This window comes from Haemaphysalis longicornis, unplaced genomic scaffold, assembly GCF_048455015.1.
Source record: "Haemaphysalis longicornis isolate Haplotype H1 unplaced genomic scaffold, Haemaphysalis longicornis Haplotype H1 scaffold_2, whole genome shotgun sequence".
In the NCBI taxonomy this organism is placed as follows: domain Eukaryota; kingdom Metazoa; phylum Arthropoda; class Arachnida; order Ixodida; family Ixodidae; genus Haemaphysalis; species Haemaphysalis longicornis.
This window is the reverse complement of record NW_027526295.1, coordinates 88,715,073-88,739,797: the sequence shown is the minus strand read 5'-3', so window position 1 is coordinate 88,739,797 and position 24,725 is coordinate 88,715,073. Positions and strand designations below refer to the sequence as shown.

The following is a 24,725-nucleotide window of genomic DNA, read 5'->3' as shown; positions in this document are numbered from 1 at the left end:
CGTTTGGCATCAACGTCACGATGACGGATCGCCATACGCGACTTCCAAATGCCATGCAAAGCCAGGACCATGACAAGGTCGTATGGTACCTCATTGTCGCTCTCAATAGGCAGGAACCTGATGCCATGTGCGTCCAGAAGGAAGTCCTTTTTTAAAGTCCGCTGAAGCAAGTCCCAAAAAAATATCCCATCCCAGCACTCGAGGAACACATTTAACCACCCAGCCACGACTGCTCGTTCCCCAGCCGCAGATTGCCTTATACTGCACCGTAGCTTTATCTGATAATTACAAAAAAGAGCCGCAACCAGCGCGCGGTCGACAGGATTCGAACCCGTGCGGGGAGACCCCAATGAATTTCTCGTCCATCGCTTTAACCACTCAGCCACGACTGCTTGTTCCCCATCCGCAGATTGCCTTACACTGCTCCGTAGCTATAATTGATAATTACAAAAAGAGCCGACACCGGTGCGCAGTCGACAGGATTCGAACCTGTGCGGGGAGACCCCAACGGATTTCTAGTCCATCGCTTTAACCACTCAGCCACTTTTTTTTTCTTTATTGCCATATTTTGACACAGCACTTGAACCAAACAAACCAAAAACAAGATAACAATAAAAACTGCTAGCCAACAACCTTGCTAGCAGAAAGCGGTTAAAATTGCTTCAGGTCCCTTAGCGACTCCATCACGGACAGCCACTCTGGAGGGTCAGGTTGAGCCATCCACACTTCAATCATCAATCGCATAGTATCAGCAAAATACTCTTTTGAGCGTTTGGCATCAACGTCACGATGACGGATCGCCATACGCGACTTCCAAATGCCTTGCAAAGCGAGGACCATGACAAGGTCGTATGGTACCTCATTGTCGCTCTCAATAGGCAGGAACCTGATGCCATGTGCGTCCAGAAGGAAGTCCTTTTTTAAAGTCCGCTGAAGCACGTCCCAAAAAAATATCCCATCCCAGCACTCGAGGAACACATTTAACCACTCAGCCACTACTGCTCGTTCCCCAGCCGCAGATTGCCTTATACTGCTCCGTAGCTTTATCTGATAATTACAAAAAAGAGCCGCAACCAGCGCGCGGTCGACAGGATTCGAACCCGTGCGGGGAGCCCCCAATGGATTTCTCGTCCATCGCTTTAACCACTCAGCCACGACTGTTCGTTCCCTAGCCGCAGATTGCTTTACACTGCTCCGAAGCTATATTTGATAATTACAAAAAAGACCGCAACCACGCGCAGTCGACAGGATTCGAACCTGTGCGGGGAGACCCCAATGGATTTCGAGTCCATCGCTTTAACCACTCAGCCACGACTGCTCGTTCCCCAGTCGCAGATTGCCTTTCACTGCTCCGTAGCTATAATTGATAATTACAAAAAAGAGCCGCAACCAGCGCGCAGTCGACAGGATTCGAACCTGTGCGGGGAGACCAGAATGGATTTCTAGTCCATCACTTTAACCACTCAGCCACGACTGATCGTTCCCCATCTGCAGATTGCCTTACACTGCTCCGTAGCTATAATTGATAATTACAAAAAAAGAGCAGCAACCGCCGCGCAGTCCACAGGATTCGAACCTCTGTGGGGAGACCCCAATGGATTTCTAGTCCATCGCTTTAACCACTCAGCCACGACTCATTTTTTTTTTCTTTATTGCCTGTTCACTCTCCAGAAAAAAAAATAAATACACATCAGACACACAAGACACATCAGCCACACACTGGCCGGAATGTAGTGCCTAGAATTTTTTTAAGCACGCCAATTCATCCAGAACTTTTGTCCACTCAGGGGGGTCATTTTGGGCTTGAAAAACATCACGTATATAACACACACTTTCAATGAAGTTTTGCCGTACCGGCCGTGCATGCAAATCTGCATTATCTACCTCTGTTCTTGTTTTCCACATTCCGTGGAGGCTCAATAGCATTATCAGGTCGACTGGAATTTCTGTGTTATCAACCGGTAAGTAGCGGATACCGTGTGCACTGATAGGCAGGTCTTTCTTTAGAGTTCTCTTCAAGACATCCCAGTGAAACATGGCGTCCCAACAATCAATGAATACATGTTCCACAGTTTCTGGTGTTTTGCAAAGGCGGCAGTCCGTGCTCCATGGAACAAAAAGGCCCTTTTCATTCAACCACGTTTTAACTGACAATGTGTTTGTATGCAGCTTGAAAAAGAAAGTCTTAACTGATGGTTTAACTGGCATTTTTTCACCCGTTTCAACACATCCTGGCCTTCCCTGCCAATGTAGTTTGCACGGTAAAGGGGAACAGGCAACAATGTGTCCACCAAATCACTGTACAACTTTTTTCTTGTAATTGTGCTCAGATACTCTCTCGAAAATCGAACTATTAAAAAACGATACGACGAAATAACTTCACGCAAGTACCCTGTTACGGACAATCCCATGCACTGAGTAGATGATACAATCTCAGCCACGACTCATCCTTCCCCAGCCGCAGATTCCCTTACACTGCTCCGTAGCTATAATTGATAATTACAAAAAAAGAGCCGCAACCGGCGCGCAGTCGACAGGATTCGAACCTTTTGCAGGGAGACCCCAATGGATTTCTAGTTCATCGCTTTAACCACTCAGCCACGACTGCTCGTTCCCCATCCGCAGATTGCCTTACACTGATCTGTAGCTATGATTGATAATTACAAAAAAGGGCCGCAACCGGCGCGCAGTCGACAGGATTCGAACCTGTGCGGGGAGACCCCAACGGATTTCTAGTCTATCGCTTTAACCACTCAGCCACGACTGCTCGTTCCCCATCCGCAGATTGCCTTATACGGCTCCGTAGCTATATTTGATAATTACAAAAAAGACCTCAACCAGCGCGCAGTCGACAGGATTCGAACCTGTGCGGGGAGACCCCAATGGATTTCGAGTCCATCGCTTTAACCACTCAGCCACGACTGCTCGTTCCCCAACCGCAGATTGCCTTTCACTGCTCCGTAGCTATAATTGATAATTACAAAAAAGAGCCACAACCAGCGCGCAGTCGACAGGATTCGAACCTGTGCGGGGAGACCCCAATGGATTTCTAGACCATCGCTTCAACCACTCAGCCACGACTGCTTGTTCCCCATCCGCAGATTGCCTTACACTGCTCCGTAGCTATAATTGATAATGACAAAAAAGAGCCGACACCGGTGCGCAGTCCACAGGAGTCGAACCTGTGCGGGGAGACCACAATGGATTTCTAGTCCATCTCTTTAACCACTCAGCCACGACTGCTCATTCCTTAGCCGCAGATTGCCTTACACTGCTCCGTAGCTATAATTGATAATTACAAAAAAAGCGGCAACCAGCGCGCAGTCGACAGAATTCGAACCTGTGCGGGGAGACCCCAACGGATTTCTAGTCCATCGCTTTAACCACTCAGCCACGACTGCTCGTTCCCCATCCGCAGATTGCCTTATACGGCTCCGTAGCTATATTTGATAATTACAAAAAAGACCTCAACCAGCGCGCAGTCGACAGGATTCGAACCTGTGCGGGGAGACCCCAATGGATTTCGAGTCCATCGCTTTAACCACTCAGCCACGACTGCTCGTTCCCCAACCGCAGATTGCCTTTCACTGCTCCGTAGCTATAATTGATAATTACAAAAAAGAGCCACAACCAGCGCGCAGTCGACAGGATTCGAACCTGTGCGGGGAGACCCCAATGGATTTCTAGACCATCGCTTCAACCACTCAGCCACGACTGCTTGTTCCCCATCCGCAGATTGCCTTACACTGCTCCGTAGCTATAATTGATAATGACAAAAAAGAGCCGACACCGGTGCGCAGTCCACAGGAGTCGAACCTGTGCGGGGAGACCACAATGGATTTCTAGTCCATCTCTTTAACCACTCAGCCACGACTGCTCATTCCTTAGCCGCAGATTGCCTTACACTGCTCCGTAGCTATAATTGATAATTACAAAAAAAGCGGCAACCAGCGCGCAGTCGACAGAATTCGAACCTTTGCGGGGAGACCCCAACGGATTTCTAGTCCATCGCTTTAACCACTCAGCCACGACTGCTCGTTCCCCAGCCGCAGATTGCCTTATACTGCTCCGTAGCTTTATCTGATAATTACAAAAAATTTGTTTCCTTCCTTCCGTTTACACGCCAAAATTACCGAAGCGAGCGCCACCGTTCGCCGCCGAGCGCCGCCTTCACGTTAAAAAAAAAATCAAAACATCCCCCTCGCGAGGGGCACGATCAAATGCAGAGCATTTCCGCGGGGGGCGTGCCTGCAAGTCTTATGGATTACTTATTGGTTGTTGTTGTAATTGTTGTCTTCCAGCGTAGACATTGTCGATGAAGTCGATGGTGAAACGTGAAACGTGCCGTGAACCCCCTGCCGCGGCTATTACGCAACGTGGAGAGGCTACGACGCAACGTGGCGCGGCTATGACGCAACACAATCCAACACAATCCACTTTAATCCAACCCAATCCAAATCCAAGCCAAGCCAAGCCAAGCCAAGCCAATCCAATCCAATCGAATCCAATCCAATACAATGCCCTTCGCGAGAGAGTGTTATAGCGCCGAAATCGCGCCACCACATGAACGCGAACCGAACGCGGCGAGAGGGGGTGTTGCGAGCGGAGAGAAGGCGAGGAGAGCGCGGGGGAGAGATCGCACCTGTGGCCGACGGTTGAATGAGTCAAGGATATAAGGCGCGTGCGTAACCTTCCATTCTGTGTCGGCTCCGTGGAGCAGTCGGTAAAGTGCCGTGTACCTTGCGTTCCGCCCGCAGAGTCGTGGGATCGACTCCTGGCGCCGGAAGGCATTATTTCTTTATATAGTGTAGGGTGCGGACTACGTAGTCATGCGGACTACGGACGCCAACGCGGGAGACATCGTGAGTTACTAAAATGCTCTGCATTTAAAAGAGCCGCAACCAGCGCGCGATCGACAGGATTCGAACCCGTGCGGGGAGACCACAATGGATTTCTCGTCCATCACTTTAACCACTCAGCCACGACTGCTCGTTCCCCATCCGCAGATTGCCTTACACTGCTCCGTAGCTATAATTAATAATTACAAAAAAAGAGCAGCAACCGCCGCGCAGTCCACAGGATTCGAACCTCTGTGGGGAGACCCCAATGGATTTCTAGTCCACCGCTTTAACCACTCAGCCACGACTCATCCTTCCCCAGCCGCAGATTCCCTTACACTGCTCCGTAGCTATAATTGATAATTACAAAAAAAGAGCCGCAACCGGCGCGCAGTCAACAGGATTCGAACCTTTTGCAGGGAGGCCCCAATCGATTTCTAGTCCATCGCTTTAACCACTCAGCCACGAATGCTCGTTCCCCGGCCGCAGATTGCCTTACACTGCTCCGAAGCTATATTTGATAATTACAAAAAAGACGGCAACCACGCGCAGTCGACAGGATTCGAACCTGTGCGGGAAGACCCCAATGGTTTCGAGTCCATCGCTTTAACCACTCAGCCACGACTGCTCGTTCCCCAGTTGCAGATTGCCTTACACTGCTCCGTAGCTATAATTGATAATTACAAAAAAGAGCCGACACCAGTGCGCAGTCCACAGGATTCGAACCTGTGCGGGGAGACCACAATGGATTTCTAGTCCATCGCTTTAACCACTCAGCCACGACTGCTCATTCCTTAGCCGCAGATTGCCTTACACTGCTCCGTAGCTATAATTGATAATTACAAAAAAGAGCCGCAACCAGCGCGCAGTCGACAGTATCCGAACCTGAGCGGGGAGACCCCAATGGATTTCTAGTCCATCGCTTTAACCACTCAGCCACGACTGCTCGTTCCCCAGCCGCATATTGCCTTACACTGCTCCGTAGCTATATTTGATAATTACAAAAAATACCGCAACCAGCGCGCAGTCGACAGGATTTGAACCTGTGCGGGGAGACCCCAATGGATTTCGAGTCCATCGCTTTAACCACTCAGCCACGACTGCTTGTTCCCCAGCCGCAGATTGCCTTACACTGCTCCGTAGCTATAATTGATAATTACAAAAAAGAGCCGCAACCAGCGCGCAGTCGACAGGATTCGAACCTGTGGGGGGAGACCCCAATGGATTTCTAGTCCATCGCTTTAACCACTCAGCCACGACTGCTCGTTCCCCAGCCGCATATTGCCTTACACTGCTCCGTAGCTATATTTGATAATTACAAAAAATACCGCAACCAGCGCGCAGTCGACAGGATTTGAACCTGTGCGGGGAGACCCCAATGGATTTCGAGTCCATCGCTTTAACCACTCAGCCACGACTGCTCATTCCTTAGCCGCAGATTGCCTTACACTGCTCCGTAGCTATAATTCATAATTACTAAAAAGAGCCGCAACCGGCGCGCAGTCGACAGGATTCGAACCTTTTGCAGGGAGACCCCAATGAATTTCTAGTTCATCGCTTTAACCACTCAGCCACGACTGCTCGTTCCCCATCCGCAGATTGCCTAACACTGCTCCGTAGCTATAATTGATAATTACAAAAAAGGGCCGCAACCGGCGCGCAGTCCACAGGATTCGAACCTGTGCGGGGAGACCACAATGAATTTCTAGTCCATCGCTTTAACCACTCAGCCACGACTTCTCGTTCCTTAGCCGCAGATTGCCTTACACTGCTCCGTAGCTATAATTGATAATTACAAAAAACAGCCGCAACCAGCGCGCAGTCGACAGGATTCGAACCTGTGCGGGGAGACCCCAATGAATTTCGAGTCCATCGCTTTAACCACTCAGCCACGACTGCTTTTTTTTTATTATTACCTTTTGCACACACGTAATACAAGTCACGGATAAAATAAAACCGCCTGCCAAACTTTAGCTGACGGAAGGACTTAAAATAAACATCAAAAGTACACAACTCTTCCAAAACAGGAAGCCATTCAAGTTCGGACTCAGCCACGACTGCTCGTTCCGCAGCCGCAGATTGCCTTTCACTGCTCCGTAGCTAAAATTGATAATTACAAAAAAGAGCCACAACCAGCGCGCAGTCGACAGGATTCGAACCTGTGCGGGGAGACCCCAATGAATTTCTAGACCACCGCTTTAACCACTCAGCCACGACTGCTTGTTCCCCATCCGCAGATTGCCTTACACTGCTCCGTAGCTATAATTGATAATTACAAAAAAGAGCCGACACCGGTGCGCAGTCCACAGGATTCGAACCTGTGCGGGGAGACCACAATGGATTTCTAGTCCATCGCTTTAACCACTCAGCCACGACTGCTCATTCCTTAGCCGAAGATTGCCTTACACTGCTCCGTAGCTATAATTGATAATTACAAAAAAGCCGCAACCAGCACGCAGTCGACAGGGTTCGAACCTGCGCGGGGAGACCCCAACGGATTTCTAGTCCATCGCTCTAACCCCTCAGCCACGACTGATCGTTCCCCAGCCGCAGATTGCCTTATACTGCTCCGTAGCTATAGCTGATGATTACAAAAAAGAGCCGCAACCAGCGCGCGGTCGACAGGATTCAAACCCGTGCGGGGAGACCGCAATGGATTTCTAGTCCATCGCTTTAACCACTCAGCCACGACTGTTCGTTCCCTAGTCGCAGATTGCCTTATACTGCTCCGTAGCTATATTTGATAATTACAAAAAATACCGCAACCAGCGCGCAGTCGAAAGGATTCGAACCTGTGCGGGGAGACCCCAATGGATTTCGAGTCCATCGCTTTAACCACTCAGCCACGACTGCTCGTTCCCCAGCCGCAGATTGCCTTACACTGCTCCGTAGCTATAATTGATAATTACAAAAAAGAGCCGCAACCAGCGCGCAGTCGACAGGATTCGAACCTGTGCGGGGAGACCCCAACGGATTTCTAGTCCATCGCCTTAACCACTCACCCACGACTGCTCGTTCCCCAGCCGCAGATTGCCTTATATTGCTACGTAGCTATAGCTGATAATTATTAAAAAGAGCCGCAACCGGCCCGAAGTCGACAGGATTCGAACCTTTTGCAGGGAGACCCCAATGAATTTCTAGTTCATCGCTTTAACCAATCAGCCACGACTGCTTGTTCCCCATCCGCAGATTGCCTTACACTGCTCCGTAGCTATAATTGATAATTACAAAAAAGGGCCGCAACCGGCGCGCAGTCCACAGGATTCGAACCTGTGCGGGGAGACCACAATGAATTTCTAGTCCATCGCTTTAACCACTCAGCCACGACTGCTCGTTCCTTAGCCGCAGATTGCCTTACACTGCTCCGAAGCTATATTTGATAATTACAAAAAAGACGGCAACCACGCGCAGTCGACAGGATTCGAATCTTTGCGGAGAGACCCCAATGGATTTCGAGTCCATCGCTTTGACCACTCAGCCACGACTGCTCGTTCCCCAGTCGCAGATATCCTTTCACTGCTCCGTAGCTTTAATTGATAATTACAAAAAAGAGCCGCAACCAGCGCGCAGTCGACCGGATTCGAACCTGTGCGGGGAGACCACAATGGATTTCTAGTCCATCACTTCAACCACTCAGCCACGACTGCTTGTTCCCCATCCGCAGATTGCCTTACACTGCTCCGTAGCTATAATTAATAATTACAAAAAAAGAGCAGCAACCGCCGCGCAGTCCACAGGATTCGAACCTCTGTGGGGAGACCGCAATGGATTTCTAGTCCATCGCTTTAACCACTCAGCCACGACTCATCCTTCCCCACCCGCAGATTCCCTTACACTTCTCCGTAGCTATAATTGATAATTACAAAAAAAGAGCCGCAACCGGCGCGCAGTCAACAGGATTCGAACCTTTTGCAGGGAGGCCCCAATCGATTTCTAGTCCATCGCTTTAACCACTCAGCCACGACTGCTCGTTCCCCAGTGGCAGATTGCCTTACACTGCTCCGTAGCTATAATTGATAATTACAAAAAAGAGCCGACACCGGTGCGCAGTCCACAGGATTCGAACCTGTGCGGGGAGACCACAATGGATTTCTAGTCCATCGCTTTAACCACTCAGCCACGACTGCTCATTCCTTAGCCGCAGATTGCCTTACACTGCTCCGTAGCTATAATTGATAATTACAAAAAAAGCCGCAACCAGCGCGCAGTCGACAGGATTCGAACCTGTGCGGGGAGACCCCAATGGATTTCGAGTCCATCGCTTTAACCACTCAGCCATGACTGCTTTTTTTTATTATTACCTTTTGCACACACGTAATACAAGTCACGGATAAATTAAAAACCGCCTGCCAAACTTTCGCTGACGGAAGGACTTAAAATAAACATCAAAAGTACACAACTCTTCCAAAACAGGAAGCCATTCAAGTTCGGACTCAGCCACGACTGCTCGTTCCGCAGCCGCAGATTGCCTTTCACTGCTCCGTAGCTATAATTGATAATTACAAAAAAGAGCCACAACCAGCGCGCAGTCGACAGGATTCGAACCTGTGCGGGGAGACCCCAATGGATTTCTAGACCACCGCTTTAACCACTCGGCCACGACTGCTTGTTCCCCATCCGCAGATTGCCTTACACTGCTCCGTAGCTATAATTGATAATTACAAAAAAGAGCCGACACCGGTGCGCAGTCCACAGGATTCGAACCTGTGCGGGGAGACCACAATGGATTTCTAGTACATCGCTTTAACCACTCAGCCACGACTGCTCGTTCCTTAGCCGCAGATTGCCTTACACTGCTCCGTAGCTATAATTGATAATTACAAAAAACAGCCGCAACCAGCGCGCAGTCGACAGTATTCGAACCTGTGCGGGGAGACCCCAACGGATTTTTAGTCCATCGCTTTAACCACTCAGCCACGACTGCTCGTTCCCCAGCCGCAGATTGCCTTATACTGCTCCGTAGCTATATTTGATAATTACAAAAAAGACCGCAACCAGCGCGCAGTCGACAGGATTCGAACCTGTGCGGGGAGACCCCAATGGATTTCGAGTCCATCGCTTTAACCACTCAGCCACGACTGCTTTTTTTTATTACCTTTTGCACACACGTAATACAAGTCACGGATAAATTAAAAACCGCCTGCCAAACTTTGGCTGACGGAAGGACTTAAAATAAACATCAAAAGTACACAACTGTTCCAAAACAGGAAGCCATTCAAGTTCGGACTCAGCCACGACTGCTCGTTCCGCAGCCGCAGATTGCCTTTCACTGCTCCGTAGCTATAATTGATAATTACAAAAAAGAGCAGCAACCAGCGCGCGGTCGACAGGATTCGAACCCGTGCGGGGAGACCCCAATGGATTTCTAGTCCATCGCTTTAACCACTCAGCCACGACTGTTCGTTCCCTAGCTGCAGATTGCCTTATACTGCTCCGTAGCTATAATTGATAATTACAAAAAACAGCCGCAACCAGCGCGCAGTCGACAGGATCCGAACCTGAGCGGGGAGACCCCAATGGATTTCTAGTCCATCGCTTTAACCACTCAGCCATGACTGTTTTTTTTTTCTTTATTGCCTGGTTTTGACAACCCACAAAACAACATTACAGATCATCACAATAAAACACTGAACTCAGGAAAAGTGAGGCTGCCAGCCAATAAAGGGCTGGCGTTGTCATTAAAATAGCCTCAGCTTTGTCAGCTGCTCCATTTCTGGCAGCCAAACCGGGAATACCTCCTCAGATTTAATAATTTCGACAACGCGACCAACACTCTCTTTGAAATAATGTAGTGCAAAACGTGCATCAACATAGTTATACAGCCTTGCTGTGTGAGAGCGCCATATGCTATGGAGGCCCAGTACCATTACTAAATCATAAGGCACTCCAGCCTCATTATCCACTGCAAGAAACCGTATACCATGAGGGTTTAAAGGGAAGTCTTTTCGCAGTGACCTTTGCAGTACATCCCATAAGTACACTCCCTCACAACAATGCAAAAACACGTGGTCAATTGTCTCAGGTAATTTACATCTAAAACAGTCTGTCCCCCCATGGTACAAATAGCCCCCTCTGTTCCATATATGTTCGTACTAATAATGTACCTGTATGCAACCTAAAGAAAAAGGACTTGACACCTGGCTGAATTCGCATTCTTTTAACCCTCTTAAGTACGTCCTGGCCGGGGCCTCCAGAGTACATAGCTCTGTACATTGGCAGAGGGAACACAGTATCCACAATATCATAATACAGATTTTTCCTTTTAACCGTACTTAAGTATTCTTTTGAAAACCGTGCATTCAAAAAATTAACACTTCCCACTACTTCTTTGAAAAAACCAAAAATTCCTCCATGCATATACCCAGTGGTTACAACAACGTCAGGTACAAGCCTGCCCAGCCTCACCTGACACACTGTCCTCAGAAAGGGGTCTCTTACATCTCTTAAAAACAGAAATCTATTTACAAGCTGTCGCACAAATAAGTGCGCCAGTCCCAGTCCCCCATCTCTGATTCGCCTGAACAGGTTGGTGCGGCTGCACCTCTCCCAATTCGAGGCCCACACGAAAACAGCAAGGACCCGATGCAGCTTTTGCACATTTGTACGCGAACAGTGCAGCACTTGCATCACGTACCACAGTTTACTAACGAAAAAGGTTGCACACTGTTGCCCTAGCAAAGGTTGACAAACACGCCCCCCTCCACTTGTCTGCCTTTGCTCGAGTCTCCTGTGTTTGTTCGTGCCAGTACGGCTCACTATGTTTATAAAACTGGAGTGGGGCTCCAAGGTACTTGACGGGGGTTGTTAACCAGCTTACGTTGGCAAAAGTGTCAGGGGTTGATTGCCATTCTCCATGCTAGAACCCCAGGCACTTTCCCCAATTTACAAGGCTACCTGTGATTGTGCTAAACTGTTTTGTTGTCTCAACTACTTTAATAATACTTTCTTTGTTCTCACAGAATACCGCGATGTCATCTGCGTAAGCCAATACTTTTACCTCGGACTCATGCAATCGGAACCCTCGAATTTCGACATCTTGTAGGATACGCAAACACAATGTTTCAATATAAATGCAGAACAAAAGTGGGCTGAGGGGGCAGCCCTGGCGCACAGAGCGTTGCACGTTAATGGGCGCTCCCAATGCCTTGTTCACAACTAACCGCGTGGTGCAATTCCGGTACGCCATTGCTACCCCCTCTTTGATAACAGAACCGACGTTGATATAGTCCAAAATAAGAAACAATACTTGGTGCGATACACAATCAAAGGCCTTTTCAAGGTCTAGCTGAAGCACAGCTACGCCTACATGCATGGCATCGGAACACTCCAGCACACACCTTGCCTTATGTATATTGGTGCAAATAGACCTTCCCCGTATGCCGCAAGTCTGATGAGGACCGACTATTTTATGTATCACTCCCTGGAGCCTACTTGCTAGTATCTTCATAAATATTTTATAGTCCACATTCGTAAGTGAAATGGGCCTATAAGACGTAACCTGCTTAAGTTTTCCAACATCTTCTGTTTTGGGAATTAACACCGTGTGAGCAGTTCCGTAAGAAGGTGGCAGTGATTTCAACTTAAACGATTCATTAAAAACAACCGCTAATACCGGTGATAGTTCACTCTTAAATTCTTTGTAGAACGCCGCAGTCAACCCATCCGGGCCTGGCGATTTCCCCGGGTTTAAATTATCAATGGCGTCTTCAACTTCTTTGGATGCTATTGGTTGTTGCAGCCACTCCTTTGTTTCATCGTCAAGCTTAGGCATGTTGGTGAGGAATTCTTTCCTGAAGCTTTCAATATCGGCAGAGCGAAATGCAAAAAGCGACTGATAGTGCTCAAAAAAGGCACGCTCGATGTGCTTGCTATCCCCAGAAGTTTCGCCGTTCCAGTCAATCTCGGTTATATGATTACGACGAGCATGCGCTTTCTCGAGCCCCAAGGCCCGCTTTGTAGGTCTTTCCCCCGCTATCGCCTGGACCAGTCTTGCTCGTACAAGCGCTCCGTGATAGCGCTCTTCGTCGATTATTTCTAGCTTTTGTTTTGTTTGCCTGATGTCGTCTTTGTACACGCCCGGCTGTTTGCCCTCCTGCTCTGTCAGCGTTTTTAGTAATTCTCGGAGCGACGTTTCCTTTTCGTTTTGTTGGAACCTTATGCAGCTGGCCCGTTCGATTGCTTTAATTTTTGACGCTTCTTTTGTTAGTTCCCACATTTCCAAGATATTATTTTGGCTGCCCTGTTCGAATTTGCTAATTTGGTCCTTTACTGTGTTGCTGAAATTTTCGTCTTTTAAAACCTTTTCATTTAGCTTCCACAATTCCCATGTAAAATTGTTCCGACGCTTTTTGTGCCCTATTCTGCACGCGACAAGACAATGATCGCTGAAAGACAATGGTAGAACACTGTAGTTGCTGCACTTTGCGACCATTTCCAACGATACGTAAATCCGGTCCAGTCGGGCGTGGCTAGCGCCTTGAAAATGCGTGTATTGCACGCTTCTTGCGCCCTCCAAACATTCGGCAACATCCTCAAGACCGAATTCCACAATATGCTCATACAACAAATCAGTGCTGACATCCTTGAACGGCCTTTTGCTTGTCTTGTCACGTGCAGTTAACACGCAATTAAAATCTCCTAATAGTAATATTTTCTTATCTGTGGTGAGGTGCTGCCTGATACTATTAAAAAATTCGGCACGCTCGTCCCCAGAATTGGGGGCATAAATGCACAACACACGCCACTCGACACTGCGAAAAGAGAAATCGCACACCACTAATCGCCCCGACAAACATGACATAACTGTTTGGACAGCTAAGCCCGGTAGCTTTCGCACGAAAAGCACGCAACCCGCCGAAGTGCCGACTGTGTGACTAACACATGCGAAGTACCTCGACGTGAAACGCCGCACCATGCTCTCAGTCTCTGCCTCCCCCTGCACCTTGGTTTCCTGAACCGCCAACACATCAACGTCATGCTCGGTTAAAAGCCGGTACACTTGGCTCTGTTTTCTTTTCCCAGCCAATCCCCTGACGTTGAGTGTAGCTACGTTCAGTGCGAGGTCGTCACACAGTATCGTTCAATTAGAGGCTGAGAGTATGGCGCTTACCTTTCGCGTCTTGAGCTAGCTACGCGCTCCCGCCCGCCGCTGCGCTGTCCCCTGCGTTGCGCTGTTGGGGGGGCGTTTCCGGGGGTTTCCTGTCGGGTGGTATGGTGGGCTTGGGTCTGAACGACGGGCGCCGTATCTGCGTTGTTTTCGCGGGCGGCTCCTCGCTGTTCGTGTTACCACTGCTGTCGTCCCCGTCTGCTACGTCTAAGTGGGGGCGTTTGACGGTCCCCGCCGGAGTCGCTGCTCCATCGGTGTCCATCGTTTCCGGGTGTTGCCCCGCCAGCGCACCGGGGGGCTCGGCCGCCAAGCACTTTTCGTCGCTTTTAACCGAGCTCTCCTCAGGTACTGCCGTCTTTGGTGGGGTGGCCTCGGGGGTTTTCACTCCCTGGGTAAGGCAGCTTTCCCTTGGGGTCACGGTGGTAGCTTCGGAGGGCTCGCCACCACCAGCGCCTTGAGCTGCTTCCTCTGCCTCGACGACGTCCATAAGGTGCTCAGTAGTACCTTCGTTGTCAGCGGGCCCTGTCACTGATGCGTACGAGGGCACGCACTGCGTATCGACGTGACCAAAACGCCGACACCTAGAACAACGGGGCACCTTGCACTCCCGCCGCACATGTCCCTGGCCGTTGCAGCGAAGGCACTGCATGGAACGTCCCGGTACCACGACGAGGGCGAGCTCACCCGCAACCTTTATCTGGTGCGGCAGGTCGTCAATCTTGAGGCCTCTTTTCAACTTCAGCAGCACCGTCCTCGTCGTGGAACCCTTGTCGGTGACTCCCTGGACGCGCCACCGCTCCCGGTTCACCTCGGTCACCTTGGCGTACGACACCAGTGCAGCTCGGATGTCGTCGTCGGCTACGCCGTGTAGTAGCCAGTGCAGCTTCAGTCTGACCTGTTGGTCTTCCGGGTCGATGACGACGCACCGCCGGCCCTTTACTTGAAACTCCGGGACTGCGAGCATCTTCTTCGTTGCTTCGGCGCTGTTGAACGTTATTGCCCACACGTGGTTTACCTGGTAAGCCCCCAAGGCGACAACCTCGGGGAGCAGACCAGTCCGTGCGAGCGCATCGCGAAAATCTTCGACCTTAAACGGCCTGGCCTTCACGTCGCCATGCAAAAACAACGTGTTTACTACGATGCGTCCGGTAGGCAGTTGCGGCAGAATAATCTGGTACTCCTCGTTATCGCTTCCCGTTGGCCTGTTTCCGCGGCTCGGCTGAGCCGCTATCACCGCTCCGCTGGAGCTCATGATTCGCACGTCCGCCCGCGAGCGTGGCCGGAAGTAGAATGCTCAGCCACGACTGTTCGTTCCTAGCCGCAGATTGCCTTATACTGCTCCGTAGCTATATTTGATAATTACAAAAAATACCGCAACCAGCGCGCAGTCGACAGGATTCGAACCTGTGCGGGGAGACCCCAATGGATTTCGAGTCCATCGCTTTAACCACTCAGCCACGACTGCTTGTTCCCCAGCCGCAGATTGCCTTACAGTGTTTCGTAGCGATAATTGATAATTACAAAAAATACCGCAACCAGCGCGCAGTCGAAAGGATTCGAACCTGTGCGGGGAGACCCCAATGGATATCGAGTCCATCGCTTTAACCACTCAGCCACGACTGCTTTTTTTTTATTACCTTTTGCACACACGTAATACAAGTCACGGATAAATTAAAAACCGCCTGCCAAACTTTGGCTGACGGAAGGACTTAAAATAAACATCAAAAGTACACAACTGTTCCAAAACAGGAAGCCATTCAAGTTCGGACTCAGCCACGACTGCTCGTTCCGCAGCCGCAGATTGCCTTTCACTGCTCCGTAGCTATAATTGATAATTACAAAAAAGAGCCACAACCAGCGCGCAGTCGACAGGATTCGAACCTGTGCGGGGAGACGCCAACGGATTTCTAGTACATCGCTTTAACCACTCAGCCACGACTGCTTGTTCCCCTGCCGCAGATTGCCTTACAGTGTTTCGTAGCTATAATTGATAATTAAAAAAAAGAGCCGCAACCAGCGCGCAGTCGACAGGATTCGAACCTGTGCGGGGAGGCCACAATGGATTTCTACTACATCGCTTTAACCACTCAGCCACGACTGCTCGTCCCTAAGCCGCAGATTGCCTTACACTGCTCCGTAGCTATAATTGATAATTACAAAAAACAGCCGCAACCAGCGCGCAGTCGACAGTATTCGAACCTGTGCGGGGAGACCCCAACGTATTTCTAGTCCATCGCTTTAACCACTCAGCCACGACTGCTCGTTCCCCAGCCGCAGATTGCCGTATACTGCTCCGTAGCTATATTTGATAATTACAAAAAAGACCGCAACCAGCGCGCAGTCGACAGGATTCGAACCTGTGCGGGGAGACCCCAATGGATTTCGAGTCCATCGCTTTAACCACTCAGCCACGACTGCTTTTTTTTTTATTACCTTTTGCACACACGTAATACAAGTCACGGATAAATTAAAAACCGCCTGCCAAACTTTGGCTGACGGAAGGACTTAAAATAAACATCAAAAGTACACAACTCTTCCAAAACAGGAAGCCATTCAAGTTCGGACTCGACTGCTCGTTCCGCAGCCGCAGATTGCCTTTCACTGCTCCGTAGCTATAATTGATAATTACAAAAAAGAGCCACAACCAGCGCGCAGTCGACAGGATTCGAACCTGTGCGGGGAGACCCCAATGGATTTCCAGACCACCGCTTTAACCGCTCAGCCACGACTGATTGTTTCTTATCCGCAGATTGCCTTACACTGCTCCGTAGCTATAATTGATAATTACAAAAAAGAGCCGACACCGGTGCGCAGTCCACAGGATTCGAACCTGTGCGGGGAGACCAGAATGGATTTCTAGTACATCGCTTTAACCACTCAGCCACGACTGCTCGTTCCTTAGCCGCAGATTGCCTTACACTGCTCCGTAGCTATAATTGATAATTACAAAAAACAGCCGCAACCAGAGCGCAGTCGACAGTATTCGAACCTGTGCGGGGAGACCCCAACGAATCTCTAGTCCATCGCTTTAACCACTCAGCCACGACTGCTCGTTCCCCAGCCGCAGATTGCCTTATACTGCTCCGTAGCTATATTTGATAATTACAAAAAATACCGCAACCAGCACGCAGTCGACAGGATTCGAACCTGTGCAGGGAGACCCCAATGGATTTCGAGTCCATCGCTTTAACCACTCAGCCACGACGACTGCTTTTTTTTTTATTACCTTTTGCAGACACGTAATACAAGTCACGGATAAATTAAAAACCGCCTGCCAAGCTTTGGCTGACGGAAGGACTTAAAATAAACATCAAAAGTACACAACTCTTCCAAAACAGGAAGCCATTCAAGTTCGGACTCAGCCACGACTGCTCGTTCCGCAGCCGCAGATTGCCTTTCACTGCTCCGTAGCTATAATTGATAATTACAAAAAAGAGCCACAACTAGCGCGCAGTCGACAGGATTCGAACCTGTGCGGGGAGACCCCAATGGAATTCTAGTCCATCGCTTTAACCACTCAGCCACGACTGTTCGTTCCCTAGCCGCAGATTGCCTTATACTGCTCCGTAGCTATAATTGATAATTAAAAAAAGAGCCGCAACCAGAGCGCAGTCGACAGGATTCGAACCTGTGCGGGGAGACCCCAACGGATTTCTAGTCCATCGCTTTAACCACTCAGCCACGACTGCTTGTTCCCCTGCCGCAGATTGCCTTACAGTGTTTCGTAGCTATAATTGATAATTAAAAAAAAGAGCCGCAACCAGCGCGCAGTCGACAGGATTCGAACCTGTGCGGGGAGACCCCAATGGATTTCTAGTCCATCGCTTTAACCACTCAGCCACGACTGTTCGTTCCCTAGCCGCAGATTGCCTTATACTGCTCCGTAGCAATAATTGATAATTACAAAAAACAGCCGCAACCAGCGCACAGTCGACAGGATTCGAACCTGAGCGGGGAGACCCCAATGGATTTCTAGTCCATCGCTTTAACCACTCAGCCACGACTGTTCGTTCCCTAGCCGCAGATTGCCTTATACTGGTCCGTAGCTATATTTGATAATTACAAAAAATACCGCAACCAGCGCGCAGTCGACAGGATTCGAACCTGTGCGGGGAGACCCCAATGGATTTCGAGTCCATCGCTTTAACCACTCAGCCACGACTGCTTGTTCCCCGGCCGCAGATTGCCTTACAGTGTTTCGTAGCTATAATTGATAATTAAAAAAAAGAGCCGCAACCAGCGCGCAGTCGACAGGATTCGAACCTGTGCGGGGAGACCCCAACGGATTTCTAGTCCATCGCTTTAACCACTCTTTTTTTTTTTTCTTTATTGCCACACTTTGACAGAGAACAAGCACACAAAGCAAGAAAAACAGGTACACAAAGCTGTAACATACACTGATAAAACTGCTAACAGTCTTTTGCTAGCAGGAAATGGCTAAAACTGCTTAAGGTTTGTCAGCGACTCCATTACTGGAAGCCATTCCGGGGGGTCAGGCCGAGTCTTCCAAACCTCTACAATCAAACGAACAGTTTCTCCAAAGTATTCCTTGGAACGCTTAGCATCAACATCGCGGTGGCGTATAGCCATGCGAGATTTCCAAATGCCGTGCAGAGCCAAAACCATCACCACATCATACGGCAACCCGCCGTCATTGTCGATGGGTATAAACCTGATTCCGTAGGCGTCTAGAGGGAAATCTTTCTTCAAAGTCCTCTGAAGCACGTCCCAAAAAAAGACCCCATCCCAACATTCTAAAAACACGTGTTCTACTGTCTCCGGCTTTTTGCACGGATAACAGTCAACCCCCCACGGAACGTACAGTCCTTTCTCTTTTTGCCACGTTTTGACTGGTAGGACACCCGCGTGGAGCTTAAAAAAGAACGTTTTAACCCATGGCGGTACCGCCATAGATTTCACGCGTTTAAGCACATCCTGGCCTGGCCCTGCACGGTACATTGACCGGTACAGTGGAACTGGAAATACAGAGTCAACGAGATCATTATACAATTTTTTCCGCGTTACGCTACATAGGTATTCCATCGTGAAGCGGGCACGCAAAAACTGGGTCGCTTGAACAACTTCGCGGAAGTATCCCTTCATTGTCAAGACAGGGAAACGTGCTGACGCTATAACAAAATCGGGTAACACCACAGACAACTTCATTTGGCAAACAGTACGCAAAAAGGGGTCTTGTACATCCCGAAGGAAGAGAAAACGATTGACAACCTGTCGTAAAAACAAATGAGACAAGGAAAGGCCCCCGCTACGCACGCGCCGAAACAAGTTCGTTCGACTTGTTTTTTCCCACGTGGACTCCCAAATTAACACGGCGAAAACGCGGTGCAACGCCTGCACATGCGCACGCGAACAGTGTAACACCTGGAGCACGTACCATATTTTACTTATTAAGAACACATTGCAGACTGAGCCTCTTGCAAAAATGGAGAGCCCAGTGCCTTGCCATTTTTCTGCTCTATCGCGCAATTCAGCTGTCTGTCTGCGCCAATAGGGATCACTGTCCTCGTAGTTTTCGAGAGGCACACCTAAGTATTTGGTTGGCGTCGTCTGCCAGCTTATGCTTTCAAAAACCTCCGGGGCTTCTTCCCATTGGCCGTGCCAGAAACCTAAACATTTTTGCCAGTTCACACTGCTGGCACTGTATTTACAAAAGGCCTTTAGTGTCTTTACAGCTTCGCTTATGCTGCTTTTATCAATAAAGAAAAGTGCAATGTCGTCGGCATAGGCCAACACACGCACCTCACACGACTGTAGTCGAAAGCCGTTGATGGTTTTGCTTCCAATAACACTCAAACAAAACGCTTCTACATATACACAGAAAAGCAATGGCGACAATGGGCAACCCTGACGTACGCCACGTTGAACCTGCACTGCTTTGCTGAGCGACTTGTTCACAACGAGGCTAGTTGAACACCCACTATACGCCATGCGCACTCCTTGAAGAATAACAGCCCCTACATTTATATGCTCTAACATGGCTATAAGGAGCTCGTGTGATACCTGATCGAACGCCTTCTCCAGGTCTACCTGGAGCATTGCTAGAGAACCTTGAGTGCTGTCGCAACACTCAAGAACACTTCGAGCAGTATGAATGTTCGTTACTATCGACCGCCCCTTTATACCGCATGTTTGATGCGGTCCAACGATGTCCCTAATAACAGTCTGCAAACGACTCGCCAGAATTTTCATTAAAATCTTATAGTCTACATTAGTGAGACTGATTGGGCGATACCCAGATACAGCTCGGAGTTTGGCGTCATCATCTGACTTAGGAATAAAAATGGTGTGCGACTCATGAAAAGACGGTGGCAGCACACCATTCTGATACGCCTCAGCGTATAACGTACACAACACTGGACTTAGGCACTCTTTAAACTTTTTATAGAATGCAGCGCTTAGCCCATCGGGGCCAGGCGTCTTTCCCGGGCTCAACTCCTCTATAGCTTTTCTTACTTCATTCTCCGTTATGTCTGTTTCGAGCAGTGCTGACATCTCTTTGTTTAGGCATGGTAACAATCTCAAAAATTCATCCTTAAACGCCACGACATCAATAGCGTGACATGCAAACAGTTTGTCGTAAAAGTTACAAAAACAGCGTTCTATGCTGGCTTGATCTTTGTACAAGACGCCTTCGCTTTCTATTTCCGCTATCGCATTTCTGCGAGCGTACTTTTTCTCGGAGCATAAGGCTCTTTTGGTCGGCGCCTCTCCCAGCAGCATCTTTTCTGCTCTTGCGCGAACAAGCGCGCCATGATATTTGCCCTGATCTAAGACCTCGAGCTGTGCTTTAACATTCTTTATGTCATCTCTGCACGTCCCCGGCGATCTACATTCTGCTACAATAAGAGCGTCGAGATTACTTCGTAGCGTGGCTTCTTTCTTTTTCTCGTCGCTCTTCATTGCAGAAGAACGTTCGAGGCCTTTTAGCTTAACTTCTTGTTTGAACAGCTCCCACTTCCGAATGAAGTTCGTCACGTCTGAGCTGCTAAACGAGGTCCGTGCGCATGCGTCAACGGCCTCGACGAATTTATCATCTTGCAGAAGTTTGTTGTTCATTTTCCACAAACCCCAGGAGAACGCGTTTCCACGTTTAGCGGCCCTGCCTAGTGTTAACGACACCAGACAATGGTCGCTAAAAGAAACAGGGGTCACTTCGTATTTGTCACATTCACGTACGAGTTCTACGGAAAGATACACCCTGTCGAGCCGCGCATGACTATTGCCCTGAAAGTGTGTATAGCGAACGGTGCCTGCATTGCTCATGCTATCACCTGCATCTTCCAGGGCGCATCCGGCTACTATCTCATTCAGTACCACCGTACTGGCGTCTCTGAAATTGGTCGTGCTGCTTTTGTCGCGCGCTGAGCAAACACAATTATAATCGCCCATTAAAATTAAGAGCCGTTCCGTCTCACACCACGGACGCATTTCTTCAAAGAAAGCCTTCCTTTCGGCTGTATTGGTGGGCCCGTAGACACACATTACACGCCATTCATTGGAACAATACTCCAAGTCGCACACAACATACCGCCCCGTTTCCGAGGCGGTGACAGTCTTTAGAGCGGCCCCTAAGCTTCTCCGAATTAGAAGGGCGCAACCCGCAGAAAACCCGACCGCATGCGACACGCACACATCATAGCGCGCAATAAAGGGCCGCACCATACGATCCGTCTGGTCCTCCCTCCCAACTTTGGTCTCTTGCAAGGCCACGATGTCCAAATCCTCATCTGTTACGAGTCGGTACACCTGATTTTGACGTCTCCGATCCGAAAATCCCCTGACGTTAAGCGTGGCGATGCGCATTGGTTTGCTCAAGTAAACCATGTTTTAGGAGGGAGCTAGACTTATCGCACAACACTTACATTCATGCAGCACGAAAAAGAACGACGCTTCATCAACTGCAAACATCCCATACACGCTCCAAAATCCCGCACTTATAAAACATTCGTATGGCCTGCGGGATTCACGGCCGCTGCAATACACACTGCCACCCTCCCCCCAGCCAAACCTAAAGCTCAAAGCATAAGCATCAGGACCACAATACCCCCTCCAAAAATACTGCCTTGACCCAACTACACTGTTGCGTTTAGTTCGTTGGCGATTCAAGACAGCAGCGCAACAACAAACACTGAGGAACAGGATGGCGACTACCTTTCGTAGTGACGTGCTGGCTAGGAGGGCGGAGCCGAAGTTTTCGTTCGGTCTGGTGGGACGTTGGGCTTCGGCTTGAAGCTCGGACGTCTCACTGAAACCGCCTTAGCCGGGGGCTCCTCGCTGCTGGTGAGTCCGTCACCCTGCTCTGTGTCGTTGCTTTCTCGTTGTCGCTTTGCCACGGCCCCACTCAGGTCCATTTGCACGGCTTCGGCTGCTAGAGCCGACACCTCCGTCGTTCCCTGACTGGCCGCTCCGGTTCCGTTGTCCTCGTTCGACGAGACGTGAGGGGGAGGCGTCTTCGGCTCGACCGGCTGCTCCTTTTCAGGAACGCGCTGGCCAGCCTCGGCCTCGACCCGCCCCGCCGACGTCGACTCCTTCACCGCCTTGTCGGCTACTCCTGCAGCTGTCTCCTCCGCTTCTGCCTCGTCCATGAGGTTTTCGCGGAGGTCGTCCTCCCTCGCTGGACCGGTGACGCTGGCGTAGGACTTAACGCAGGCGCTTGCATCATGCCCGAAGCGACGGCACGAAGAACACTTCGGAACCTTGCATTCTCGCCTGACGTGCCCCTTGAGGTTGCAACGTAAGCACTGCGGGGCCCTTCCGGCGACGACGACGAGGGCCTTGTCACCCGCCACACGAAGTTCGTGCGGCAGGTCGTCGATGGTCACGCCCGCCTTCAACTTGAGGGTCACCGTTCGAAGTGTCGAGCCCTTGTCTTGGATGCCTTCGACGCGCCACCGCTCCCTGCGCACCTCGCCGACACGCCCGTAGGGCGCCAGCGCAGCGCGAACGGCGTCGTCCGGCACGTTGTGCAGCAGCCAGTGAAGCTTGAGGCGGGCTTCTTGATTAGACGGGTCGATAACAAGGCACCGACGATCCTTCACCTTGATATCAGCGAGTGCAGAAATTTTCTTTACACCCTCCGCCGACTTGAACGTCACTGCCCAAACGTGACTCATCTGGTACGCCCCCAACGCCACGACGTCGGGGAGCAGTTCCAGACGAGCCAAAACGTCCCGAAAGTCCTCAACGCGGTAAGGCCGGGCACGCATGTCGGCATGAAGAAAAACCGTGTTTAAAACCGACTGACCTGAAGGATACTGTGGCAAAAGTACTTGGTAATCATCAGCATCCTGGGCATATATCCTGTTACCGCGGGCCGAAAGGCCCGCTGAAGCCGCTCCTTGGGCGGAGCTCGACATTCTGCGACCGCTCGCTAGCGCTACCGGAAGCAGAATCCCATCGCTTTAACCACTCAGCCACGACTGCTCGTTCCCCTGCCGCAGATTGCCTTACAGTGTTTCGTAGCTATAATTGATAATTAAAAAAAGAGCCGCAACCAGCGCGCAGTCGTCAGGATTCGAACCTGTGCGGGGAGACCCCAACGGATTTCTAGTCCATCGCTTTAACCACTCAGCCACGACTGCTTGTTCCCCTGCCGCAGATTGCCTTACAGTGTTTCGTAGCTATAATTGATAATTAAAAAAAAGAGCCGCAACCAGCGCGCAGTCGACAGGGTTCGAACCTGTGCGGGGAGACCCCAATGAATTTCTAGTCCATCGCTTTAACCACTCAGCCACGACTGCTTGTTCCCCTGCCGCAGATTGCCTTACAGTGTTTCGTAGCTATAATTGATAATTAAAAAAAGAGCCGCAACCAGCGCGCAGTCGACAGGATTCGAACCTGTGCGGGGAGACCCCAATGGATTTCTAGTCCATCGCTTTAACCACTCAGCCACGACTGTTCGTTCCCTAGCCGCAGATTGCCTTATACTGCTCCGTAGCAATAATTGATAATTACAAAAAACAGCCGCAACCAGCGCGCAGTCGACAGGATTCGAACCTGAGCGGGGAGACCCCAATGGATTTCTAGTCCATCGCTTTAACCACTCAGCCACGACTGTTCGTTCCCTAGCCGCAGATTGCCTTATACTGGTCCGTAGCTATATTTGATAATTACAAAAAATACCGCAACCAGCGCGCAGTCGACAGGATTCGAACCTGTGCGGGGAGACCCCAATGGATTTCGAGTCCATCGCTTTAACCACTCAGCCACGACTGCTTGTTCCCCGGCCGCAGATTGCCTTACAGTGTTTCGTAGCTATAATTGATAATTAAAAAAAAGAGCCGCAACCAGCGCGCAGTCGACAGGATTCGAACCTGTGCGGGGAGACCCCAACGGATTTCTAGTCCATCGCTTTAACCACTCAGCCACGACTGCTCGTTCCCCTGCCGCAGATTGCCTTACAGTGTTTCGTAGCTATAATTGATAATTAAAAAAAGAGCCGCAACCAGCGCGCAGTCGTCAGGATTCGAACCTGTGCGGGGAGACCCCAACGGATTTCTAGTCCATCGCTTTAACCACTCAGCCACGACTGCTTGTTCCCCTGCCGCAGATTGCCTTACAGTGTTTCGTAGCTATAATTGATAATTAAAAAAAAGAGCCGCAACCAGCGCGCAGTCGACAGGGTTCGAACCTGTGCGGGGAGACCCCAATGAATTTCTAGTCCATCGCTTTAACCACTCAGCCACGACTGCTTGTTCCCCTGCCGCAGATTGCCTTACAGTGTTTCGTAGCTATAATTGATAATTAAAAAAAGAGCCGCA

General features: G+C 49.9%; 2 protein-coding genes and 67 non-coding genes across 69 annotated transcripts; all 69 read right to left on the bottom strand.

Moving 5' to 3' along the window:
• Positions 1 to 310: 310 nt before the first annotated feature.
• Positions 311 to 392, bottom strand: Trnas-aga (transfer RNA serine (anticodon AGA)). Its single transcript has one exon. It is a non-coding gene; the product is annotated as a tRNA-Ser (tRNA).
• Positions 393 to 1,079: 687 nt separating this feature from the next.
• On the bottom strand, positions 1,080 to 1,161 carry Trnas-aga (transfer RNA serine (anticodon AGA)). Its single transcript has one exon. It is a non-coding gene; the product is annotated as a tRNA-Ser (tRNA).
• A 75-nt stretch (positions 1,162 to 1,236) lies between these two features.
• On the bottom strand, positions 1,237 to 1,318 carry Trnas-cga (transfer RNA serine (anticodon CGA)). The gene has a single exon. It is a non-coding gene; the product is annotated as a tRNA-Ser (tRNA).
• A 77-nt stretch (positions 1,319 to 1,395) lies between these two features.
• Positions 1,396 to 1,477, bottom strand: Trnas-aga (transfer RNA serine (anticodon AGA)). The gene has a single exon. It is a non-coding gene; the product is annotated as a tRNA-Ser (tRNA).
• A 78-nt stretch (positions 1,478 to 1,555) lies between these two features.
• Trnas-aga (transfer RNA serine (anticodon AGA)) lies at positions 1,556 to 1,636 on the bottom strand. The gene has a single exon. It is a non-coding gene; the product is annotated as a tRNA-Ser (tRNA).
• Positions 1,637 to 2,525: 889 nt separating this feature from the next.
• Trnas-aga (transfer RNA serine (anticodon AGA)) lies at positions 2,526 to 2,608 on the bottom strand. The gene has a single exon. It is a non-coding gene; the product is annotated as a tRNA-Ser (tRNA).
• A 77-nt stretch (positions 2,609 to 2,685) lies between these two features.
• On the bottom strand, positions 2,686 to 2,767 carry Trnas-aga (transfer RNA serine (anticodon AGA)). Its single transcript has one exon. It is a non-coding gene; the product is annotated as a tRNA-Ser (tRNA).
• A 76-nt stretch (positions 2,768 to 2,843) lies between these two features.
• Trnas-cga (transfer RNA serine (anticodon CGA)) lies at positions 2,844 to 2,925 on the bottom strand. The gene has a single exon. It is a non-coding gene; the product is annotated as a tRNA-Ser (tRNA).
• A 77-nt stretch (positions 2,926 to 3,002) lies between these two features.
• Trnas-aga (transfer RNA serine (anticodon AGA)) lies at positions 3,003 to 3,084 on the bottom strand. The gene has a single exon. It is a non-coding gene; the product is annotated as a tRNA-Ser (tRNA).
• A 77-nt stretch (positions 3,085 to 3,161) lies between these two features.
• On the bottom strand, positions 3,162 to 3,243 carry Trnas-aga (transfer RNA serine (anticodon AGA)). The gene has a single exon. It is a non-coding gene; the product is annotated as a tRNA-Ser (tRNA).
• A 76-nt stretch (positions 3,244 to 3,319) lies between these two features.
• Positions 3,320 to 3,401, bottom strand: Trnas-aga (transfer RNA serine (anticodon AGA)). The gene has a single exon. It is a non-coding gene; the product is annotated as a tRNA-Ser (tRNA).
• Positions 3,402 to 3,477: 76 nt separating this feature from the next.
• Positions 3,478 to 3,559, bottom strand: Trnas-cga (transfer RNA serine (anticodon CGA)). Its single transcript has one exon. It is a non-coding gene; the product is annotated as a tRNA-Ser (tRNA).
• Positions 3,560 to 3,636: 77 nt separating this feature from the next.
• On the bottom strand, positions 3,637 to 3,718 carry Trnas-aga (transfer RNA serine (anticodon AGA)). Its single transcript has one exon. It is a non-coding gene; the product is annotated as a tRNA-Ser (tRNA).
• A 77-nt stretch (positions 3,719 to 3,795) lies between these two features.
• Positions 3,796 to 3,877, bottom strand: Trnas-aga (transfer RNA serine (anticodon AGA)). Its single transcript has one exon. It is a non-coding gene; the product is annotated as a tRNA-Ser (tRNA).
• Positions 3,878 to 3,953: 76 nt separating this feature from the next.
• Trnas-aga (transfer RNA serine (anticodon AGA)) lies at positions 3,954 to 4,035 on the bottom strand. The gene has a single exon. It is a non-coding gene; the product is annotated as a tRNA-Ser (tRNA).
• Positions 4,036 to 4,907: 872 nt separating this feature from the next.
• On the bottom strand, positions 4,908 to 4,989 carry Trnas-aga (transfer RNA serine (anticodon AGA)). The gene has a single exon. It is a non-coding gene; the product is annotated as a tRNA-Ser (tRNA).
• A 78-nt stretch (positions 4,990 to 5,067) lies between these two features.
• Positions 5,068 to 5,148, bottom strand: Trnas-aga (transfer RNA serine (anticodon AGA)). The gene has a single exon. It is a non-coding gene; the product is annotated as a tRNA-Ser (tRNA).
• Positions 5,149 to 5,227: 79 nt separating this feature from the next.
• Trnas-aga (transfer RNA serine (anticodon AGA)) lies at positions 5,228 to 5,310 on the bottom strand. Its single transcript has one exon. It is a non-coding gene; the product is annotated as a tRNA-Ser (tRNA).
• Positions 5,311 to 5,543: 233 nt separating this feature from the next.
• On the bottom strand, positions 5,544 to 5,625 carry Trnas-aga (transfer RNA serine (anticodon AGA)). The gene has a single exon. It is a non-coding gene; the product is annotated as a tRNA-Ser (tRNA).
• A 77-nt stretch (positions 5,626 to 5,702) lies between these two features.
• Positions 5,703 to 5,784, bottom strand: Trnas-aga (transfer RNA serine (anticodon AGA)). Its single transcript has one exon. It is a non-coding gene; the product is annotated as a tRNA-Ser (tRNA).
• Positions 5,785 to 5,860: 76 nt separating this feature from the next.
• Trnas-cga (transfer RNA serine (anticodon CGA)) lies at positions 5,861 to 5,942 on the bottom strand. Its single transcript has one exon. It is a non-coding gene; the product is annotated as a tRNA-Ser (tRNA).
• A 77-nt stretch (positions 5,943 to 6,019) lies between these two features.
• Trnas-aga (transfer RNA serine (anticodon AGA)) lies at positions 6,020 to 6,101 on the bottom strand. The gene has a single exon. It is a non-coding gene; the product is annotated as a tRNA-Ser (tRNA).
• A 76-nt stretch (positions 6,102 to 6,177) lies between these two features.
• Trnas-cga (transfer RNA serine (anticodon CGA)) lies at positions 6,178 to 6,259 on the bottom strand. Its single transcript has one exon. It is a non-coding gene; the product is annotated as a tRNA-Ser (tRNA).
• Positions 6,260 to 6,336: 77 nt separating this feature from the next.
• Positions 6,337 to 6,419, bottom strand: Trnas-aga (transfer RNA serine (anticodon AGA)). The gene has a single exon. It is a non-coding gene; the product is annotated as a tRNA-Ser (tRNA).
• A 77-nt stretch (positions 6,420 to 6,496) lies between these two features.
• Trnas-aga (transfer RNA serine (anticodon AGA)) lies at positions 6,497 to 6,578 on the bottom strand. Its single transcript has one exon. It is a non-coding gene; the product is annotated as a tRNA-Ser (tRNA).
• A 77-nt stretch (positions 6,579 to 6,655) lies between these two features.
• On the bottom strand, positions 6,656 to 6,737 carry Trnas-cga (transfer RNA serine (anticodon CGA)). The gene has a single exon. It is a non-coding gene; the product is annotated as a tRNA-Ser (tRNA).
• Positions 6,738 to 6,976: 239 nt separating this feature from the next.
• On the bottom strand, positions 6,977 to 7,058 carry Trnas-aga (transfer RNA serine (anticodon AGA)). Its single transcript has one exon. It is a non-coding gene; the product is annotated as a tRNA-Ser (tRNA).
• A 77-nt stretch (positions 7,059 to 7,135) lies between these two features.
• Trnas-aga (transfer RNA serine (anticodon AGA)) lies at positions 7,136 to 7,217 on the bottom strand. The gene has a single exon. It is a non-coding gene; the product is annotated as a tRNA-Ser (tRNA).
• A 75-nt stretch (positions 7,218 to 7,292) lies between these two features.
• Trnas-aga (transfer RNA serine (anticodon AGA)) lies at positions 7,293 to 7,374 on the bottom strand. The gene has a single exon. It is a non-coding gene; the product is annotated as a tRNA-Ser (tRNA).
• Positions 7,375 to 7,451: 77 nt separating this feature from the next.
• On the bottom strand, positions 7,452 to 7,533 carry Trnas-aga (transfer RNA serine (anticodon AGA)). The gene has a single exon. It is a non-coding gene; the product is annotated as a tRNA-Ser (tRNA).
• Positions 7,534 to 7,609: 76 nt separating this feature from the next.
• On the bottom strand, positions 7,610 to 7,691 carry Trnas-cga (transfer RNA serine (anticodon CGA)). Its single transcript has one exon. It is a non-coding gene; the product is annotated as a tRNA-Ser (tRNA).
• A 77-nt stretch (positions 7,692 to 7,768) lies between these two features.
• Positions 7,769 to 7,850, bottom strand: Trnas-aga (transfer RNA serine (anticodon AGA)). Its single transcript has one exon. It is a non-coding gene; the product is annotated as a tRNA-Ser (tRNA).
• Positions 7,851 to 8,087: 237 nt separating this feature from the next.
• On the bottom strand, positions 8,088 to 8,169 carry Trnas-aga (transfer RNA serine (anticodon AGA)). The gene has a single exon. It is a non-coding gene; the product is annotated as a tRNA-Ser (tRNA).
• A 75-nt stretch (positions 8,170 to 8,244) lies between these two features.
• Positions 8,245 to 8,326, bottom strand: Trnas-cga (transfer RNA serine (anticodon CGA)). The gene has a single exon. It is a non-coding gene; the product is annotated as a tRNA-Ser (tRNA).
• Positions 8,327 to 8,403: 77 nt separating this feature from the next.
• Trnas-aga (transfer RNA serine (anticodon AGA)) lies at positions 8,404 to 8,485 on the bottom strand. Its single transcript has one exon. It is a non-coding gene; the product is annotated as a tRNA-Ser (tRNA).
• Positions 8,486 to 8,723: 238 nt separating this feature from the next.
• On the bottom strand, positions 8,724 to 8,806 carry Trnas-aga (transfer RNA serine (anticodon AGA)). The gene has a single exon. It is a non-coding gene; the product is annotated as a tRNA-Ser (tRNA).
• A 77-nt stretch (positions 8,807 to 8,883) lies between these two features.
• Trnas-aga (transfer RNA serine (anticodon AGA)) lies at positions 8,884 to 8,965 on the bottom strand. Its single transcript has one exon. It is a non-coding gene; the product is annotated as a tRNA-Ser (tRNA).
• Positions 8,966 to 9,041: 76 nt separating this feature from the next.
• Trnas-cga (transfer RNA serine (anticodon CGA)) lies at positions 9,042 to 9,123 on the bottom strand. Its single transcript has one exon. It is a non-coding gene; the product is annotated as a tRNA-Ser (tRNA).
• Positions 9,124 to 9,362: 239 nt separating this feature from the next.
• Trnas-aga (transfer RNA serine (anticodon AGA)) lies at positions 9,363 to 9,444 on the bottom strand. Its single transcript has one exon. It is a non-coding gene; the product is annotated as a tRNA-Ser (tRNA).
• A 77-nt stretch (positions 9,445 to 9,521) lies between these two features.
• Positions 9,522 to 9,603, bottom strand: Trnas-aga (transfer RNA serine (anticodon AGA)). The gene has a single exon. It is a non-coding gene; the product is annotated as a tRNA-Ser (tRNA).
• Positions 9,604 to 9,680: 77 nt separating this feature from the next.
• Trnaf-aaa (transfer RNA phenylalanine (anticodon AAA)) lies at positions 9,681 to 9,762 on the bottom strand. The gene has a single exon. It is a non-coding gene; the product is annotated as a tRNA-Phe (tRNA).
• Positions 9,763 to 9,838: 76 nt separating this feature from the next.
• Trnas-cga (transfer RNA serine (anticodon CGA)) lies at positions 9,839 to 9,920 on the bottom strand. Its single transcript has one exon. It is a non-coding gene; the product is annotated as a tRNA-Ser (tRNA).
• A 236-nt stretch (positions 9,921 to 10,156) lies between these two features.
• Trnas-aga (transfer RNA serine (anticodon AGA)) lies at positions 10,157 to 10,238 on the bottom strand. The gene has a single exon. It is a non-coding gene; the product is annotated as a tRNA-Ser (tRNA).
• A 77-nt stretch (positions 10,239 to 10,315) lies between these two features.
• Trnas-aga (transfer RNA serine (anticodon AGA)) lies at positions 10,316 to 10,397 on the bottom strand. Its single transcript has one exon. It is a non-coding gene; the product is annotated as a tRNA-Ser (tRNA).
• Positions 10,398 to 13,966: 3,569 nt separating this feature from the next.
• On the bottom strand, positions 13,967 to 15,196 carry LOC144168152 (uncharacterized). Its single transcript, XM_077697198.1, has one exon. The coding sequence runs from the start codon at positions 15,194 to 15,196 to the stop codon at positions 13,967 to 13,969; it is 1,230 nt and encodes a 409-aa protein (XP_077553324.1).
• Positions 15,197 to 15,327: 131 nt separating this feature from the next.
• On the bottom strand, positions 15,328 to 15,409 carry Trnas-cga (transfer RNA serine (anticodon CGA)). The gene has a single exon. It is a non-coding gene; the product is annotated as a tRNA-Ser (tRNA).
• A 76-nt stretch (positions 15,410 to 15,485) lies between these two features.
• Trnas-cga (transfer RNA serine (anticodon CGA)) lies at positions 15,486 to 15,567 on the bottom strand. Its single transcript has one exon. It is a non-coding gene; the product is annotated as a tRNA-Ser (tRNA).
• A 237-nt stretch (positions 15,568 to 15,804) lies between these two features.
• Trnas-aga (transfer RNA serine (anticodon AGA)) lies at positions 15,805 to 15,886 on the bottom strand. Its single transcript has one exon. It is a non-coding gene; the product is annotated as a tRNA-Ser (tRNA).
• A 77-nt stretch (positions 15,887 to 15,963) lies between these two features.
• On the bottom strand, positions 15,964 to 16,045 carry Trnas-aga (transfer RNA serine (anticodon AGA)). Its single transcript has one exon. It is a non-coding gene; the product is annotated as a tRNA-Ser (tRNA).
• A 77-nt stretch (positions 16,046 to 16,122) lies between these two features.
• On the bottom strand, positions 16,123 to 16,204 carry Trnas-aga (transfer RNA serine (anticodon AGA)). The gene has a single exon. It is a non-coding gene; the product is annotated as a tRNA-Ser (tRNA).
• Positions 16,205 to 16,280: 76 nt separating this feature from the next.
• Trnas-cga (transfer RNA serine (anticodon CGA)) lies at positions 16,281 to 16,362 on the bottom strand. The gene has a single exon. It is a non-coding gene; the product is annotated as a tRNA-Ser (tRNA).
• Positions 16,363 to 16,594: 232 nt separating this feature from the next.
• Trnas-gga (transfer RNA serine (anticodon GGA)) lies at positions 16,595 to 16,676 on the bottom strand. The gene has a single exon. It is a non-coding gene; the product is annotated as a tRNA-Ser (tRNA).
• Positions 16,677 to 16,753: 77 nt separating this feature from the next.
• On the bottom strand, positions 16,754 to 16,835 carry Trnas-aga (transfer RNA serine (anticodon AGA)). The gene has a single exon. It is a non-coding gene; the product is annotated as a tRNA-Ser (tRNA).
• Positions 16,836 to 16,912: 77 nt separating this feature from the next.
• Trnas-aga (transfer RNA serine (anticodon AGA)) lies at positions 16,913 to 16,994 on the bottom strand. The gene has a single exon. It is a non-coding gene; the product is annotated as a tRNA-Ser (tRNA).
• Positions 16,995 to 17,070: 76 nt separating this feature from the next.
• Positions 17,071 to 17,155, bottom strand: Trnas-cga (transfer RNA serine (anticodon CGA)). Its single transcript has one exon. It is a non-coding gene; the product is annotated as a tRNA-Ser (tRNA).
• A 238-nt stretch (positions 17,156 to 17,393) lies between these two features.
• Positions 17,394 to 17,475, bottom strand: Trnas-aga (transfer RNA serine (anticodon AGA)). Its single transcript has one exon. It is a non-coding gene; the product is annotated as a tRNA-Ser (tRNA).
• Positions 17,476 to 17,551: 76 nt separating this feature from the next.
• Positions 17,552 to 17,633, bottom strand: Trnas-aga (transfer RNA serine (anticodon AGA)). Its single transcript has one exon. It is a non-coding gene; the product is annotated as a tRNA-Ser (tRNA).
• A 77-nt stretch (positions 17,634 to 17,710) lies between these two features.
• Trnas-aga (transfer RNA serine (anticodon AGA)) lies at positions 17,711 to 17,792 on the bottom strand. The gene has a single exon. It is a non-coding gene; the product is annotated as a tRNA-Ser (tRNA).
• A 77-nt stretch (positions 17,793 to 17,869) lies between these two features.
• Positions 17,870 to 17,951, bottom strand: Trnas-aga (transfer RNA serine (anticodon AGA)). Its single transcript has one exon. It is a non-coding gene; the product is annotated as a tRNA-Ser (tRNA).
• A 76-nt stretch (positions 17,952 to 18,027) lies between these two features.
• On the bottom strand, positions 18,028 to 18,109 carry Trnas-cga (transfer RNA serine (anticodon CGA)). The gene has a single exon. It is a non-coding gene; the product is annotated as a tRNA-Ser (tRNA).
• A 170-nt stretch (positions 18,110 to 18,279) lies between these two features.
• On the bottom strand, positions 18,280 to 23,322 carry LOC144169033 (uncharacterized). Its single transcript, XM_077698026.1, has one exon. The coding sequence runs from the start codon at positions 23,319 to 23,321 to the stop codon at positions 22,137 to 22,139; it is 1,185 nt and encodes a 394-aa protein (XP_077554152.1). The 5' UTR covers position 23,322; the 3' UTR covers positions 18,280 to 22,136.
• A 142-nt stretch (positions 23,323 to 23,464) lies between these two features.
• Positions 23,465 to 23,546, bottom strand: Trnas-aga (transfer RNA serine (anticodon AGA)). Its single transcript has one exon. It is a non-coding gene; the product is annotated as a tRNA-Ser (tRNA).
• Positions 23,547 to 23,623: 77 nt separating this feature from the next.
• On the bottom strand, positions 23,624 to 23,705 carry Trnas-aga (transfer RNA serine (anticodon AGA)). The gene has a single exon. It is a non-coding gene; the product is annotated as a tRNA-Ser (tRNA).
• A 76-nt stretch (positions 23,706 to 23,781) lies between these two features.
• Positions 23,782 to 23,863, bottom strand: Trnas-aga (transfer RNA serine (anticodon AGA)). Its single transcript has one exon. It is a non-coding gene; the product is annotated as a tRNA-Ser (tRNA).
• A 77-nt stretch (positions 23,864 to 23,940) lies between these two features.
• Trnas-aga (transfer RNA serine (anticodon AGA)) lies at positions 23,941 to 24,022 on the bottom strand. The gene has a single exon. It is a non-coding gene; the product is annotated as a tRNA-Ser (tRNA).
• A 76-nt stretch (positions 24,023 to 24,098) lies between these two features.
• Trnas-cga (transfer RNA serine (anticodon CGA)) lies at positions 24,099 to 24,180 on the bottom strand. The gene has a single exon. It is a non-coding gene; the product is annotated as a tRNA-Ser (tRNA).
• A 77-nt stretch (positions 24,181 to 24,257) lies between these two features.
• On the bottom strand, positions 24,258 to 24,339 carry Trnas-aga (transfer RNA serine (anticodon AGA)). The gene has a single exon. It is a non-coding gene; the product is annotated as a tRNA-Ser (tRNA).
• A 76-nt stretch (positions 24,340 to 24,415) lies between these two features.
• On the bottom strand, positions 24,416 to 24,497 carry Trnas-aga (transfer RNA serine (anticodon AGA)). Its single transcript has one exon. It is a non-coding gene; the product is annotated as a tRNA-Ser (tRNA).
• Positions 24,498 to 24,574: 77 nt separating this feature from the next.
• On the bottom strand, positions 24,575 to 24,656 carry Trnas-aga (transfer RNA serine (anticodon AGA)). Its single transcript has one exon. It is a non-coding gene; the product is annotated as a tRNA-Ser (tRNA).
• Positions 24,657 to 24,725: the final 69 nt, after the last annotated feature.

Bases quoted from the DNA above. Each gene is read 5' to 3' on its own strand.
- LOC144168152 (XM_077697198.1), bottom strand. From the start codon at position 15,196: ATGAGCTCCAGCGGAGCGGTGATAGCGGCTCAGCCGAGCCGCGGAAAC.
- LOC144169033 (XM_077698026.1), bottom strand. From the start codon at position 23,321: ATGTCGAGCTCCGCCCAAGGAGCGGCTTCAGCGGGCCTTTCGGCCCGC.